This window comes from Aquarana catesbeiana, linkage group LG02 (assembly GCF_042186555.1).
Source record: "Aquarana catesbeiana isolate 2022-GZ linkage group LG02, ASM4218655v1, whole genome shotgun sequence".
Lineage (NCBI taxonomy): Eukaryota > Metazoa > Chordata > Amphibia > Anura > Ranidae > Aquarana > Aquarana catesbeiana.
In genome coordinates, this window is record NC_133325.1 from 787,377,578 (window position 1) to 787,393,733 (window position 16,156).

At 48.6% G+C, this 16,156-nt stretch overlaps 1 protein-coding gene across 1 annotated transcript in view; it reads right to left on the reverse strand.

Annotated features, from left to right (window-relative positions):
- Positions 1 to 475: 475 nt before the first annotated feature.
- Positions 476 to 16,156, reverse strand: part of LOC141129407 (cystatin-A-like) — a 28,515-nt gene continuing 12,834 nt past the window's right edge. Inside the window, exons 2-3 of the mRNA XM_073617430.1 lie at positions 12,403 to 12,504; positions 476 to 3,862 (exon numbers count right to left, since the gene is read on the reverse strand). Of these exons, the coding sequence (XP_073473531.1) occupies positions 3,734 to 3,862; positions 12,403 to 12,504 (231 nt within the window). The 3' untranslated portion in view covers positions 476 to 3,733. The remainder of the gene's footprint in view (positions 3,863 to 12,402; positions 12,505 to 16,156) is intronic.

Here is a 16,156-nt window from a genome sequence, read left to right on the forward strand (position 1 = left end):
GAACACCAATTGCAGTTGCAGTTGCAGTGACAGTGGCTTCCTCCATCTTTAGAACATTCCCAGCCAGTGGCCAAGGCTAGTGGTTCTCAGGGTGCACCTTGGACATTTCTGGCTCCCAAGTCACCTTTATGCAATGCCCTACACATGCATACTTTTTTGAGTGCATTTCTATTTTTCAATAAATTGATATTTATTTTTTTAATACTACACTATGTGGTTGCGCTGTTTCTTTTGTTTTCTTCCAGTATTTGCTAAAGACCTGAGGCACATGCATGGAAATGTCACATCATGGTAGTGGGCTCCATGGACTTCGTAGAGGTAATTTTAGAAAAAGAACCATTCTCTCAAATATGTAAGGCAAAGGAAGAACCAGGATAAAGTTGGGAGTTCAGATAGTTTAGGGTTGGGAACTACTCATTTTAGAGATACCTTGATGCGCCAATGTGGCTTTAACTGTATATGCCATAAACACCAATTTTTTTCCCCCAAAAAAGTTTTATTGCATTTTTAGTTACACAGTGAATAAGATATAAAACTGAACAGGATTTTACAAATAGGTACATGTTATCAATAAAATATATACTGTAATGCCCTGTACACACGGTCGGACATTGATCGGACATTCCGACAACAAAATCCTAGGATTTTTTCCGACGGATGTTGGCTCAAACTTGTCCTGCATACACACGGTCACACAAAGTTGTCGGAAAATCCGATCGTTCTGAACGCGGTGATGTAAAACACGTACGTCGGGACTATAGACGGGGCAGTAGCCAATAGCTTTTGTCTCTTAATTTATTCTGAGCATGAGTGGCACTTTGTCCGTCGGATTTGTGTACACACGATCGGAATTTCCGGCAACGGATTTTGTTGTCGGAAAATTTTATAGCCTGCTCTCAAACTTTGTGTGTCGGAAATTCCAATGGAAAATGTGTGATGGAGCCTACACACGGTCGGAATTTCCGACAACAGGGTCCTATCACACATTTTCCTTCGGAAAATCCGACCGTGTGTACGGGGCATAAGTGTTCAAGTTTAGAGTCAGGCTGGATAGGAAGGGAAGGGGGATATTTCAACAGTAGACAGTAAAAGCAGCTCCAGCCTCAGTTCACATGCACACTAGCGCCCAGGTTAGGGTTGCCACCTTTTCTTCAAGTCAAACCCGAACACTTTAGTGGCGCACAGCAATTTTTTTAATAGTATAAATTATACATATATTTTTCTATTAAATAACATTCCTAATCATATGAAGTTAATAACAAGAGTCCCCCTTTACATCAGAGTCCACAGAGTTCCCCTTTTACATCAGAGTCCACAGAGTTCCCCTTTTACATCTGAACTCGCAAAGTTTCCTTACACTGTAAGGGAGGACTCTGTAGACTCTGATATAAGGGAGAACTCTGGGGACTCTGACGTAAGGGGTGCTCTGAGGACCCTGATTTACCTTAGTGTACTCACTCAGAGGCAGGAGAGAGAAGGGGAGAGACTTCAGTCACAGACAAGGATGGATGGTGGACTTCAAATTTCTGTCCCCCACTTTCCTTTTCTGAGGCACAGTGCTGGGGATTAGAGTGTGGGCAGACACAGAGGGGTAGGGGGGAGGAAAAGAAGCAAATCGAGCCCTCTTTCCTTTCCCACCTGTATGTGGGGGGGATTGTTATCGCTGGCTTTGGGCAGTGTGAAAGAGAGTGTAACAGACACTCTCAGCTTACACAACTGCAGCAAGCAACCCTGCTGGGAAGCCAGAGTCCAGTCTGAATAATGTGTCTGGGTTTCAGGCAGTCTGAAACCCGGACGCATGATTCCAAACCTGAACTGTCCGGGGGGATCCCAGACAGGTGGCAACCCAAGCCCAGGCCCATGTGCACCAAATATAAGTGTTTTTGGACACCCAGGATGCACAGGTGCAGCATGCAGCCCAAATCCAAGTAACTTGTCAACAGGCTGAAATATGCAGTGGCTGGATGCTGTACCAAGTGGTACTCCCATTTAGGGCCATATGCGTTTCAGGTTACATATGCATGGACACAGAATAATGTTGGTGGTATAAAATCTCAGTTTTGAATTTATAACCTTACTTTATTTTGAATAGCTCATTTGGGCCAAGCTGGCCCAAAACACTATTTCCAAAAGAAATACTCCCGCTGTATAAATGTATGCAGTATACATTATACAGCACTGTGTTCCGGCATAGATAAGGTACTAAGCTGGCCCAAACAAACGATTTCCATTTGAAATTAATAATGCTCAAATGCCCCAATTTGTTATCCCAGCTGATTGGCCATAGTGTTTGCAGGCGCTGGTTGGGTTGAATACTGGCTCGTGAGACACATTAAGGACTACAAAAAAATGGCGCCTGTCCACACACATTCCTTTGGCATAAAGCGATCTCCTCTTAGTAATAAAATGGCTTCAGCTTGGTCTCCTACCTATGGGAAAACCCTCTCTAACATGTTTTACCCAATAGACACATCAAGAACTACAAAAAATGGCGCCCATCCACACACTGACTCGGCATAAAGTGATCTCCTCTTAGTAAAAAATGGCTTGAGCTTGGTCTCCTACCTATGGGAAACCCCCCTTCAACATGTTTTACCAGTAGACACATCAAGAATTGCAAAAAATGGTGCCTGTCCACACACTGACTTGGCATAAAGTGATCTCCTCTTAGTAAAAACGTGGCTTGAGCTTGGTTTTCTACTTATGGGCGAACCGTCTCTAACATGTTTCGTCCAGTAGGGGCGTAATTATAGAGGCCATTACTATGAAATGTAGCCGCTGCCAGCGCAGTATAAATTTTGTATGCATCAGCTATGTACATTATATGGTGCAGTGTTCCAGCAATGGTAAGGGGGTCTTCTTGTCCAACATCTGGAGCAAAATAGAGCACTGCTCAGCCATTCACAGGAAGATTTGTATTTTTCTTAATAGAAGGCTTCCTCTGATTGGCTGAGGTAGAGAGATGGATGATGTCACAGGTCTCCATCTCAGCCATAGGAAGCCTTCTATTCATTCATAAAAATACAAGGCTTCCTGTGAATGGCTGAGCCGCTCTCTATTTTGTTCCAGATGTGGGACAAGAAGTCCCCTACCACTGCTGGAACACAGTGCTGTACAATGTATGTAGCCGATGAATACAAAGTTCTTACGGCGCTGAAAGCAGCCACATTTCTTAGTAATGACCTCTACAATTAGGCGCCTACTGGGTGATACATGTTAGAGGAGGTTCTCTCATAGGTAACCAAGGCCGAGCCATTTTTTATTAAGAGGAGCTCACCATATGCTGAGGCAGTGTGTGGACGGGCGCCATTTTGTTGTAGTCCTCAATGTGTCCGATGAGCCAGTATTCAACCCAACCAGCACCTGCAAACACTCTGTCCAGTCAGCTGGGATAACAGATTCGGGCATTCGAGCAGTATCAATTTCAAATGGAAATTGTTTGTTTGGACCAGCTTACTCGAACAACCTATTTAAAGTAACAAAACCTATAGACTCAAGCCTGCCTTTTCTGATAGTAAATCCAGCCCCACATACAGATAACAGGGAATTTTACTTGAAATGAAGACATAGCAGAAGTAGATTTGCCTTTCGTAGCTCTGAGGTACCAGGGCACCATGGGAATGAGGGGAAGGGATTGAAGGAATTGCCAAAAGGAGAGTTGAAGAGGATTACAGGACAATTTGATAAAGAAGGATGATCTGGGATATAATTCATTGTCGTCATCATCTCCATCTTAGAAATAAAACAGTTTATCATCCTTTGTCTTATTCATCTGGAATGCCGTCAAAGACGGTTCCTCGTTTCTTTGAGGCAGAGGTACGAACACTTTAAGGTGGCTATAAGTGTTAGCTCCAGTCTCAACCTGAGAAGATCAGAAAAAACGTTCATTAGAAACAATTACACCTTAAATTTTGTATTTTCACTGATATTTTAAGTCATTGTATTTTATTGGTCATCATATTAAGCACCCTATCAGCAAAAACCATGGTGAGGTACTCTGGTGGCTCTTTAGAGTGTAAGCTCCTCTGGGACAAGGATTTGACGCAACTGGTGCAATGTTGTCTGTACAGCACCATGAATAATGATAGTATTTGACTGTTGAGAACATTCAAATGTAAGCTCCTCAGGTGAGGAACTGACGCCATGTTGTCTGTACAGCACTGTGGATTGTGTCAGACGTAAACATGAATAAAAGTGTGTGACTGGTGAGAATAAAGTTGAGCTCCTCATCTACATAGACTGATGTGAATGGATTAGTAGTGCTCTCTGTACATCACTGTGGAATATGTCAGTAATATGAAGCGGAGGTAGGGGGTAGATGCCAGGATCAAGGGTGTGTGGTGGGTGACACATGAACTAGGGTGTGGAGGAGGTGCTGTGACTGTGGAAGGGTGGATTGAGGAGCAGGGGACAGTGGCATTGAAGGGAGGGGGTGAGGAGCAGGGGACAGTGGCATTGGAGGGAGGGGGTGAGGAGCAGGAGACAGTGGCATTGGAGGGAGGGGGTGAGGAGCAGGGGACATTGGCATTGGAGGGAGGGGGTGAGGAGCAGGGGACAGCGGCATTTGATGGAGGAGGGGGGGGGTGAGGAGCAGAGGACAGTGGAATTGGATGGAGGGGTTGAGGCGCAGGGGACAACAACATTGGATTTTCAGAGAGGTTGAGAAGCAGGAGACAACATTGAATGGAGGGGGGGGGGATGAGGAGCAGGGGACAGTGGCATTCGATGGAAGGGGGTTGAGAAGCAGGAGACAGCAACATTGGAAGGTGTTGGTGAGGAGCAGGGAACGGCATTGGATGAAGGGGGGTGAGGAGCAGGGAACAGCATTGGATGAAGGGGATGAGGAACAAGAACATTTGGATTGAGGGGAGTGAGGAGCAGACAGCAACAGCAATGGATGGGGGTGAGGAACAGGGTTGATGTTGGTGCAGAAGAGAGAACTTAAGCTGGAGGTAGGGTGCCCACGTGTCCCGGATTGCCCGGGACAATCCTACAATTAGCAGGTCTGTCCGGGATCCCGGGCACCCTCATTCCGGGACAATACAGTGAAGGGGATGAGGAACAGGGGACAACAGCACTAGGTGGAGGGGGTGAGGAACACACTGGGCAGAGGGGGCTTTAGCAGCAGATGGCAACAGCATTGGATGGAGGGGGGTGAGGAGCAGACAGTAACAGCATTGGATGGAGGGGGGTGAGGGGCAGACAGTAACAGCATTGGATGGAGGGGGGTGAGGAGCAGACAGTAACAGCATTGGATGGAGGGGGGTGAGGAGCAGGGGACCAGAAAATTGGACTGAGGGGAGTGAGAAGCAGACAGCAACAGCATTTGATCGAGTGGGTGAGGAGCAGGGAACAAGAACATTGGATTGAGGGGAGTGAGGAGCAGACAGCAACAGCATTGGATGGGGGTGAAAAACAGGGTGGATGTTGGTGCAGGGGGGGGGGGGTTGAGGCGCAGGGGACAACAACATTGGATTTTCAGAGAGGTTGAGAAGCAGGAGACAACATTGAATGGAGGGGTGGGGGGGTGAGGAGCAGGGGACAGTGGCATTCAATGGAAGGGGGTTGAGAAGCAGGAGACAGCAACATTGGAAGGTGTTGGTGAGGAGCAGGGAACGGCATTGGATGAAGGGGGTGAGGAACAAGAACATTTGGATTGAGGGGAGTGAGGAGCAGTCAGCAACAGCATTGGATGGGGGTGAGGAACAGGGTGGATGTTGGTGCAGAAGAGAGAACTTAAGCTGGAGGTAAGGTGCCCACGTGTCCCGAATTGCCCGGGACAATTCTGCAATTAGCAGGTCTGTCCGGGGTCCCGGGCACCCTCATTCCGGGACAATACAGTGAAGGGGATGAGGAACAGGGGACAACAGCACTAGATGGAGGGGGTGAGGAACACACTGGGCAGAGGGGGCGTTAGCAGCAGATGGCAACAGCATTGGATAGAGGAGGGTGAGGAGCAGACAGTAACAGAATTGGATGGAGGGGGGTGAGGAGCAGACAGTAACAGCATTGGATGGAGGGGGGTGAGGAGCAGACAGTAACAGCATTGGATGGAGGGGGGTGAGGAGCAGACAGTAACAGCATTGGATGGAGGGGGGTGAGGAGCAGGGGACCAGAAAATTGGATTGAGGGGAGAGAGAAGCAGACAGCAACAGCATTTGATCGAGTGGGTGAGGAGCAGGGAACAAGAACATTGGATTGAGGGGGGTGAGGAGCAGACAGCAACAGCATTGGATGGGGGTGAAAAACAGGGTGGATGTTGGTGCAGAAGAGAGAACTTAAGCTGGAGGTAGGGTGCCCACGTGTCCCGGATTGCACGTGGAAATCCCGCAATTAGCAGGTCTGTCCCGGGTCCCGGGCACCCTCATTCCGGGACAATACAGTGTCCCAGAATTGCCCCCTGGCCCTGGACCGTTCTGACGCCCTCTAAAATATCACTCACATCGCTGTTGTCACTCACTGACAGCCTGTGGTGGACCCCTGGCTGGTGTGACCCCTTTTACATGAGCCGCTGGCTCAGTGCCCAAATGGTTGGTAGCCACCAGTAGGCAAACTAGGCAACCGCCTAGGGCGCACTGCTGCCAGGGGGCGCCCGGCCACTGGTGTTCCTACTGTTTCAGCATTAGCAGGCAGCCGCCGCTCTGTTCACACATAGTGTCAGAGGCGCAACGGTGGTGGAGGACTGTGTCTGTGTCCCGGCTCCCGAATGAATTGAAGCAAACAAACATTAATTGATGGGCACTGGTAGGCTGCATTGATGGGCACTGGTAGGCTGCATTAATGGGCGCTGGTGAGGCTGCATTTGATGGGCGCTGGTGAGGCTGCATTGATGGCCACTGGTAGGCTGTTTTAATGGGCGCTGGTGAGGCTGCATTTGATGGCAACTGGTGAGGCTGCATTTGATGGGTGCTGGTGAGGCTGCATTTGATGGGCACTGGTGAGGCTGCATTTGATGGGCGCTGGTGAGGCTGCATTGATGGCCACTGGTAGGCTGTTTTAATGGGCGCTGGTGAGGCTGCATTTGATGGCAACTGGTGAGGCTGCATTTGATGGGCACTGGTGAGGCTGCATTTGATGGGTGCTGGTAAGGCTGCATTTGATGGGAACTGGTAAGGCTGCATTTCATGAGCGCTGGTGAGGCTGCATTTCATGAGCGCTGGTGAGGCTGCATTTGACGGGTGCTGGTGAGGCTGCATTTCATGAGCGCTGGTGAGGCTGCATTTGACGGGTGCTGGTGAGGCTGCATTTCATGAGCGCTGGTGAGGCTGCATTTCATGAGCGCTGGTGAGGCTGCATTTGACGGGTGCTGGTGGGCTGCATTTGATGGACGCTTCATTAAAAAGGTGTGGTATACAAGGGCATGGCAAAGGGGTGGAGTCAAGGGTGGAACCAGGGGGTGGGCATCAAAATGAGATTTCGCCTAGGGTGTCAAAAATCCTTGCACCAGCCCTGATAATGCCCCTTATGTTGAGGTCAGTGGGAGGAATAATGAACCATTGTTGGGGTCAGTGGAAGGGATAGTGCCCCATTGTTGGTGTCAGTGGCAAGAATTATGCCCCCAGGAGATGTCAGTAGGAAGAAAAGTTCCTCAAGGGCCGGGTAAAGGGAAGCAAAGGGCTGCATACGGCTCCCAGGCCGCAGTTTGGAGACCACCACTCTAAAGGATACACAAATCTGTGCTCTGCTCCACCAGATTTTTTCAGAAGGTTTTATGACTGTGCTCTGCACTGGATGGCAGTTGAGTTTTTGCATCTTCAGAATTTTGAGAATTGAAATACACAAATTTGTCTCCCATCCTAAGAGACAACTTTACACTGTGCTTATTTTTCCTCTGTGCTTATTTTGAATGCAGAGACATTGGCTGGTGTCCAGTGGGGCATACAAGACCTGAATGACCATCCATTGTGAAGAAGATATATGGATAGACATTTGGCTTCTCCTTGACACAGCACTTATAAATGATATGCATATCCTGACTTGACTCTGGACAATCTATTGTTAGAATGTCCTGTATATTCTGAAATAACATCTCCCTGGCTGGATCATGACTGTAAAATTAAAAATATTTGTTTAAAAAAAAGCAAAAACATGATCGAGACCTACTCTCATTTGGCTGGATCAGAACACCCACCATACACCATACCATCCACCCCGCGTCCTCCAGCCTCAGTGCTCTGAGAACAGGTGTCTTTAGGCTTCCACCTCCCAAGCAATTAACATCTGCTTCTAGGCAGGGCAGTCAGCCAGAAAAGGTCTCCGCAACCTCCAACACAGGCAATCAAAAGGAAAAGGAGAGTGCCACAAAAATCTGCTAAAAATGCTTCAAAACTTTATTTTAATGCTGGTAAATACAAAATCCAAAAATCCAACACGTTTCAGCCCTTGGGCCTTAGTCATGGCTCATTAGCTTCAGTGCTTACCCTAAGAGACCATCTTACCGCTCCTGCTGCCTGATATTTCTCTTTGCCTCCAGCTAGGGTGACCACATTTCCAAACTGCCATTCAAGGACACCCCCCTGCCCCCCTTCCCAAAAAAAGATGGGGGGGGGTTGGGGGGCTGGCGGGGAATTCGGCGGCAGGGGTGATTTGTCGGGTGAATGGCTGGTGTTGTACTTCTGTTATTACTACATTGTAATATATGATGAAATTGTTCAACTCACAATAATGCAGAATCAGTGGGGACCCTGAGCGTGTCACTTGCCACCTGATGCAGTGTGCCACTTGCCACCATTGCCGCCCAGGCTGCCACTAGATGCAGCTTGTTACTTGCCGCCACTGCCGCCTGCCCCCAGATGCAGCTTGTCACTTGCCACCAGATGCAGTTACCACAGTGGCCTGCCACTAGATGCAGCTTGTTACTTGCCACTGTTGCCTGCCCCCAGATGCAGCTTGTCACTTGCCACCAGATGCAGTGTGCCACTTGCCACCATTGCCGCCCAGGCTGCCACTAGATGCAGCTTGTTACTTGCCACCATTGCCTGCCGCCAGATGCAGCATGTCACTTGCCACCAGATGCAGTGTGCCAATTGTAACCCATTGCCTGTCACCAGATGCAGCGTTTCACTTGCCACCGTTGCCTGACGCCAGATGCAATGTGCCACTTTTCACCCATAGCCTGCCACCAGATGCAATGTGCCACTTTTCACCCATAGCCTGTCACCAGATGCAATGTGCCACTTTTCACCCATAGCCTGTCACCAGATGCAGTGTGCCACTTTTCACCCATAGCCTGTCACCAGATGCAGTGTGCCACTTTTCACCCATAGCCTGTCACCAGATGCAGTGTGCCACTTTTCACCCATAGCCTGTCACCAGATGCAGTGTGCCACTTTTCACCTATAGCCTGTCACCAGATGCAATGTGCCACTTTTCACCCATAGCCTGCCACCAGATGCAATGTGCCACTTTTCACCCATAGCCTGTCACCAGATGCAGTGTGCCACTTTTCACCCATAGCCTGTCACCAGATGCAGTGTGCCACTTTTCACCTATAGCCTGTCACCAGATGCAATGTGCCACTTTTCACCCATAGCCTGCCACCAGATGCAATGTGCCACTTTTCACCCATAGCCTGCCACCAGATGCAATGTGCCACTTGTCACCTTTAGCCTACCACCAGTCTGATACACCGGAACCTTGGGAAAGTGAACGCCCCTCCCGCCACTGGCTGCTGATGTTACTTCTCCCATGCGTGGGGGGGGGGGGTCACATCTTCAGCTCTGAGGGGTTCATGCTGGGACCTGTAGTCCTTCACTTTTGGGGGGGTCACATCCCCCAAAAGTGAAGGACTACAAGTCCCAGCATGAACCCCTGATATTTAAGGATGTATCCCTACCCCCAAATTGAAGGACTGCAGGTACCAGCATGGACCCTTGAGAAGTAAGGGTGTGACCCCATAGATTTCCATGCTAATGCTGGGACCTGTAGTTCTTCACTGATTGGGGGGGCATCACATCTTCAGTTCTGAGGGGTTCATGCTGGGACTTGTAGTCCTTCACTTTTGGGGGGTCACATCCCAGCATGAACCCTGTCCTGATATCTAAGGATATGTCCTCCTTCCATCCCTCAGAGGGTGTCATCTCATCTGTCAGTGTCCTCTGCTCTTCTGCAGACCCCTTATCTGTCTGCTGTCCTCTAATCAGTGCTAGCTCCAGGCTGACACACACTAGGAGCTCCTGTGAAGTGCTGACAGTTCACCACAGAATGCTGTCTGCTGGGGGAGAGCTGACTGAGGATTTTAACCCCGATCTGTCCATGGTGAGTGCTTTGGATTCACTTGTCTTTCTACAAAACTCATCTCTCCTCCGTGCACTTCTGCATGCTGCTGGCTGAACGATGCAGGGAGGAGGTGGGTGAAGCTAATCAGTAGGCGCGGAGGAGGAAGTTAAATCTTCCCGCTGTGAATGCTGGGGCTCTGTCTCTCTCCTCCTCGTGACGTCACTGGTTGCTAGATGCAAGGCAAGCAGTGGCTACCAGGGCTGGTGCAAGGATTTTTGACACCCTAGGCGAAATCTCATTTTGATGCCCACCCCCTGGTTCCACCCTTGACTCCACCCCTTTGCCATGCCCTTGTATACCACACCTTTTTAATGAAGCGCCCATCAAATGCAGCCCACCAGCACCCGTCAAATGCAGCCTCACCAGCGCTCATGAAATGCAGCCTCACCAGCACCCGTCAAATGCAGCCTCACCAGCACCCATCAAATGCAGCCTTACCAGTTCCCATCAAATGCAGCCTCACCAGTTCCCATCAAATGCAGCCTCACCAGCACCCGTCAAATGCAGCCTCACCAGCGCTCATGAAATGCAGCCTCACCAGCACACATCAAATGCAGCCTTACCAGCACCCATCAAATGCAGCCTCACCAGTGCCCATCAAATGCAGCCCCACCAGTGCCCATCAAATGCAGCCTCACCAGTGCCCATCAAATGCAGCCTCACCAGTTGCCATCAAATGCAGCCTCACCAGCACCCATTAAAACAGCCTACCAGTGGCCATCAATGCAGCCTCACCAGCGCCCATCAAATGCAGCCTCACCAGCGCCCATTAATGCAGCCTACCAGTGCCCATCAATGCAGCCTATTAGTGCCCATCAATTAATGTTTGTTTGCTTCAATTCATTCGGGATTCGGGACACAGACACAGTCCTCCACCACCGTTGTGCCTCTGACACTATATGTGAACGAAGCGGCGGCTGCCTGCTAATGCTGGAACAGTAGGAACACCAGTGGCCGGGCGCCCCCCGGCAGCAGTGCGCCCTAGGCGGTTGCCTAGTTTGCCTACTGGTAGCACCGGCCCTGGACTACTATTCCTCCCACTGTCCCCAGCAATGAGGCTCCATTCCTCCCACTGACCCCAACAATGGGGCACTATTCCTCCTACTGATGCCAATGATGGGGCACTATTCTTCCCACTGATGCCAATGATAGGGCACTATTCCTCCTATTGACACCAATGATGGGGCACTATTCCTCCCACTAAAGATTTGGGATTGTTTACTCCCACTGACACCAGGTCATTTTCTACTCCTATTGGCCACAGTCTGGCCCCCCTAAAGACTGAAGGACAGTAAACTGGCCCCTTGTCTAGAAAGTTTGGAGACCCCTGCTTTAGAGCAATAAAAAAAGCCAATTAATTTTACGTTCAATATCCCTAGGAGGGCAGCTATCCTCCCACTGACACCAATGATGGGGCACTATTCCTCCCACTGACACCAATGATGGGGCACTATTCCTCCCACTGACTCCAATGATGGGGCACTATTCCTCCCACTGACACCAATGATGGGGCACTTTTCCTCCAACTGACACCAATGATGGGGCACTATTCCTCCCACTGACACCAATGATGGCGCACTATTCCTTCCACTGACACCAATGATGGGGCACTATTCCTTCCACTGACACCAATGATGGGGCACTATTCCTTCCACTGACACCAATGATGGGGCACTATTCCTCCCACTGACACAAATAATGGGGCACTATTCCTCCCACTGACACCAATAATGGGGCACTATTCCTCCCACTGACACCAATGATGGGGCACTATTCCTCCCACTGACACCAATGATGGGGCACTATTCCTCCCACTGACACCAATGATGAGGCACTATTCCTCCCACTGACACCAATGATGGGGCACTATTCTTCCCACTGACACCAATGATGGGGCACTATTCCTTCCACTGACACCAATGATGGAGCACTATTCCTCCTTCTACTGACTACAAGCACTATGTAATTTTTTTACTCCCACTGACGCTGGGGTATTTTCTACTTCCACTGGCCAGAGCTATAAAACATGTATAATAATAATAAGTGCGTAACTGTAGTGGGGACATTAGAGCGTAAGCTCCTCTGGTACAGAATGGTGACAATGTTGCATAAAACCAACATTACCTTGAAATAGTAATTTGTGCCGGCAACAACCTGAGAGGCGACGAGGACTGCCCTAAATGTGCAGGGGTGCGTCCCGGACTGTTTCACAAATGCATCTTTCACCTGAAAAGAAACAAAGTGCATCAGACCGATATACTGTAAATAGACCCGCACTGGGCACGGGAAGATGGATATACTGTATATAGACCCGCACTGGGCACGGGAAGATGGATATACTATATATAGACCCGCACTGGGCACGGGAAGATGGATATACTATATATAGACCCGCACTGGGCACGGGAAGATGGATATACTGTATATAGACCCGCTCTGGGCACGGGAAGATGGATATACTGTATATAGACCCGCTATGGGCACGGGAAGATGGATATACTGTATATAGACCCGCTCTGGGCACGGGAAGATGGATATACTGTATATAGACCCGCTATGGGCACGGGAAGATGGATATACTGTATATAGACCCGCTCTGGGCACGGGAAGATGGATATACTGTATATAGACCCGCACTGGGCACGGGAAGACGGATATACTGTATATAGACCCGCTCTGGGCACGGGAAGACGGATATACTGTAAATAGACCCGCACTGGGCACGGGAAGACGGATATACTGTATATAGACCCGCACTGGGCACGGGAAGACGGATATACTGTATATAGACCCGCTCTGGGCACGGGAAGACGGATATACTGTAAATAGACCCGCACTGGGCACGGGAAGATGGATATACTGTATATAGACCCGCACTGGGCACGGGAGGACGAATATACTGTATATAGACCCGCACTGGGCACGGGAGGACGGATATACTGTATATAGACCCGCACTGGGCACGGGAGGACGGATATACTGTATATAGACCCGCACTGGGCACGGGAGGACGGATATACTGTATATAGACCCGCACTGGGCACGGGAGGACGGATATACTGTATATAGACCCGCACTGGGCACGGGAAGATGGATATACTGTATATAGACCTGCACTGGGCACGGGAAGACGGATATACTGTATATAGACCTGCTCTGGGCACGGGAAGATGGATATACTGTATATAGACCTGCTCTGGGCACGGGAAGATGGATATACTGTATATAGACCCGCTCTGGGCACGGGAAGATGGATATACTGTATATAGACCCGCACTGGGCACGGGAAGATGGATATACTGTATATAGACCCGCACTGGGCACGGGAAGATGGATATACTGTATATAGACCCGCACTGGGCACGGGAAGATGGATATACTGTATATAGACCCGCACTGGGCACGGGAGGACGGATATACTGTATATAGACCCGCACTGGGCACGGGAGGACGGATATACTGTATATAGACCCGCACTGGGCACGGGAGGACGGATATACTGTATATAGACCCGCACTGGGCACGGGAAGATGGATATACTGTATATAGACCTGCACTGGGCACGGGAAGACGGATATACTGTATATAGACCTGCTCTGGGCACGGGAAGATGGATATACTGTATATAGACCTGCTCTGGGCACGGGAAGATGGATATACTGTATATAGACCCGCTCTGGGCACGGGAAGATGGATATACTGTATATAGACCCGCACTGGGCACGGGAAGATGGATATACTGTATATAGACCCGCACTGGGCACGGGAAGATGGATATACTGTATATAGACCCGCACTGGGCACGGGAAGATGGATATACTGTATATAGACCCGCACTGGGCACGGGAAGATGGATATACTGTATATGGACCCGCTCTGGGCACGGGAAGATGGATATACTGTATATAGACCCGCTCTGGGCACGGGAAGATGGATATACTGTATATAGACCCGCACTGGGCACGGGAAGATGGATATACTGTATATAGACCCGCACTGAGCACGGACCTGTCATCCGCTTCCTCCGCTCAGCCCTATGTGAAAGGGGCCATAGTCACTGCAGGTCCTGCACAGTGCGGCCTCAGGAGAGGACAATCAATTTCAGGGCAATCTGAAAAGTCTGAACATTGCAGGTACTCTATAGACTAAGACCATTCAAAATTGACATACCATCTCTGAACGCACAACACATCCAACAAGTTCATGTGCGTGTAAAGGCAGGCGTCCCAATACTTTTGACAATATAGTGTATTTGCAAATGTGTGCAAACAAAACCCCCTGTTTTTAACGTGAACTGCTAGACAAGGCCAATGTGGTTGTCTTGCAGGCTGGCAGGTAAGTGTGCTAGGAAATCTTTTATTCGTTTGTGAGTTGCTCTATTGCAGTCAGGCAGGTTGCTACCTGGATCAGACGTGCTGGGCTGGGGTCAAGGCCTGAGGGCCATGGGCCATTGGTCCACCATCTGCTACTAAGTAAGAATGGACCTTACCCATGCTGATCTGGCTGCTTCCAAGGATATCACTGGAGACAATAGAGTCTATTGTCTCCAGTGATATCCTTGGAAGCAGCCAGATACGCATGAGTAAGGTCCATTCTTATTTAGTAGCACATGGTGGACCAATGGCCCATGGCCCTCAGGCCTTGACCCCAGCCCAGCACGTCTGATCCAGGCAACAACCTGCCCGGCGCAGGATATTTTGTTAAAGTTAAGCCCAACCAACCAATGAAAAGCCAATCAGTGATAAGCTAGGCAACGCATAAAGCCTGCCGATCTGCGTCTCTGACTCAGCCCTTTGGATCTCTAAGCAGAGTCTGGCCCTGGCAGAAGACACATCATAGAAAGCCCCCGATCACACCCTACGGGGGGAATCCCTTCAGAATTAAGCAGGCATTTGGGTAACATCCCTACTCAGCCATGGAAAATGGACCCATGTTCACTAAGGGGCAGTGCATTGGAGATGGGGGCCCGTCTCAGACATCGTGGCCGAGTAGAAGGAAGGGTGATGGAGGTGACAATGCATGGTCCAGTGGGATACAAGTGGACAATTGAGATAGCTGCCTTTCCCAGATTTTTTTGAAATTTGGACAGGCATGGTCGTTTTTTAGCAATATTGATCTGTAAAATCCACGACTGGAAACGTCAGCCGGGTCCCTCCAATTACACCTGATGGAATTTTTGGAGCACTGGAAAGAACTGAGGAGTTCCAGAGAGGTAAATACACTCAAACCTTGCAGTGCCGGTGCGGGGGTGGGGGCCCTTCGGTGGTCTGAGGTCCTCAGACATTGGTGTAGCACCCTCCGATTAGGCATGTGCAGAACAAAAACATTTGTTTCATTTTGGATCGATTTGTTAAGTTACTAATTTCGTTTCGTTGCATTCATAGCAAAATTAATTTCGTTTCGTTTATTGATTGTCAACCGGATTAAAATGTTTCCAAAACATTCAAAATATTTTAATCGAATTTGAATCTAAAATATCAAATTGGTCCAAATTCATTGTGAAGATTAGATGGTCCTCTTCTATTTGCAATTAATAAGACAGTTATATTCTTTTTTATTCTATTCTATTCTCTTTATTCTATTCTATTTTTATTTTCTATTCTATTTTATTTTATTCTATTCTTTTTGCAATTCGAATTTCGGAAGACGGCTTTAATTTTTTAATTTTATTTTAATCTGTTCTAATTTTTTCTGTTTTACTCTATTCTATTTTATTTTATTCTATTTGAAATTCGAAATCTTTTATTTTCTATCCATTCTTTTCTATTCTATTCTATTTTTGTTTTCTATTTTGTTCTGATTTACTATTTTTTTTCTGTTCTATTATTTGTTATTCTATTCTATTCTATTAATTTATTTTATATTCTATTCTGTTTTG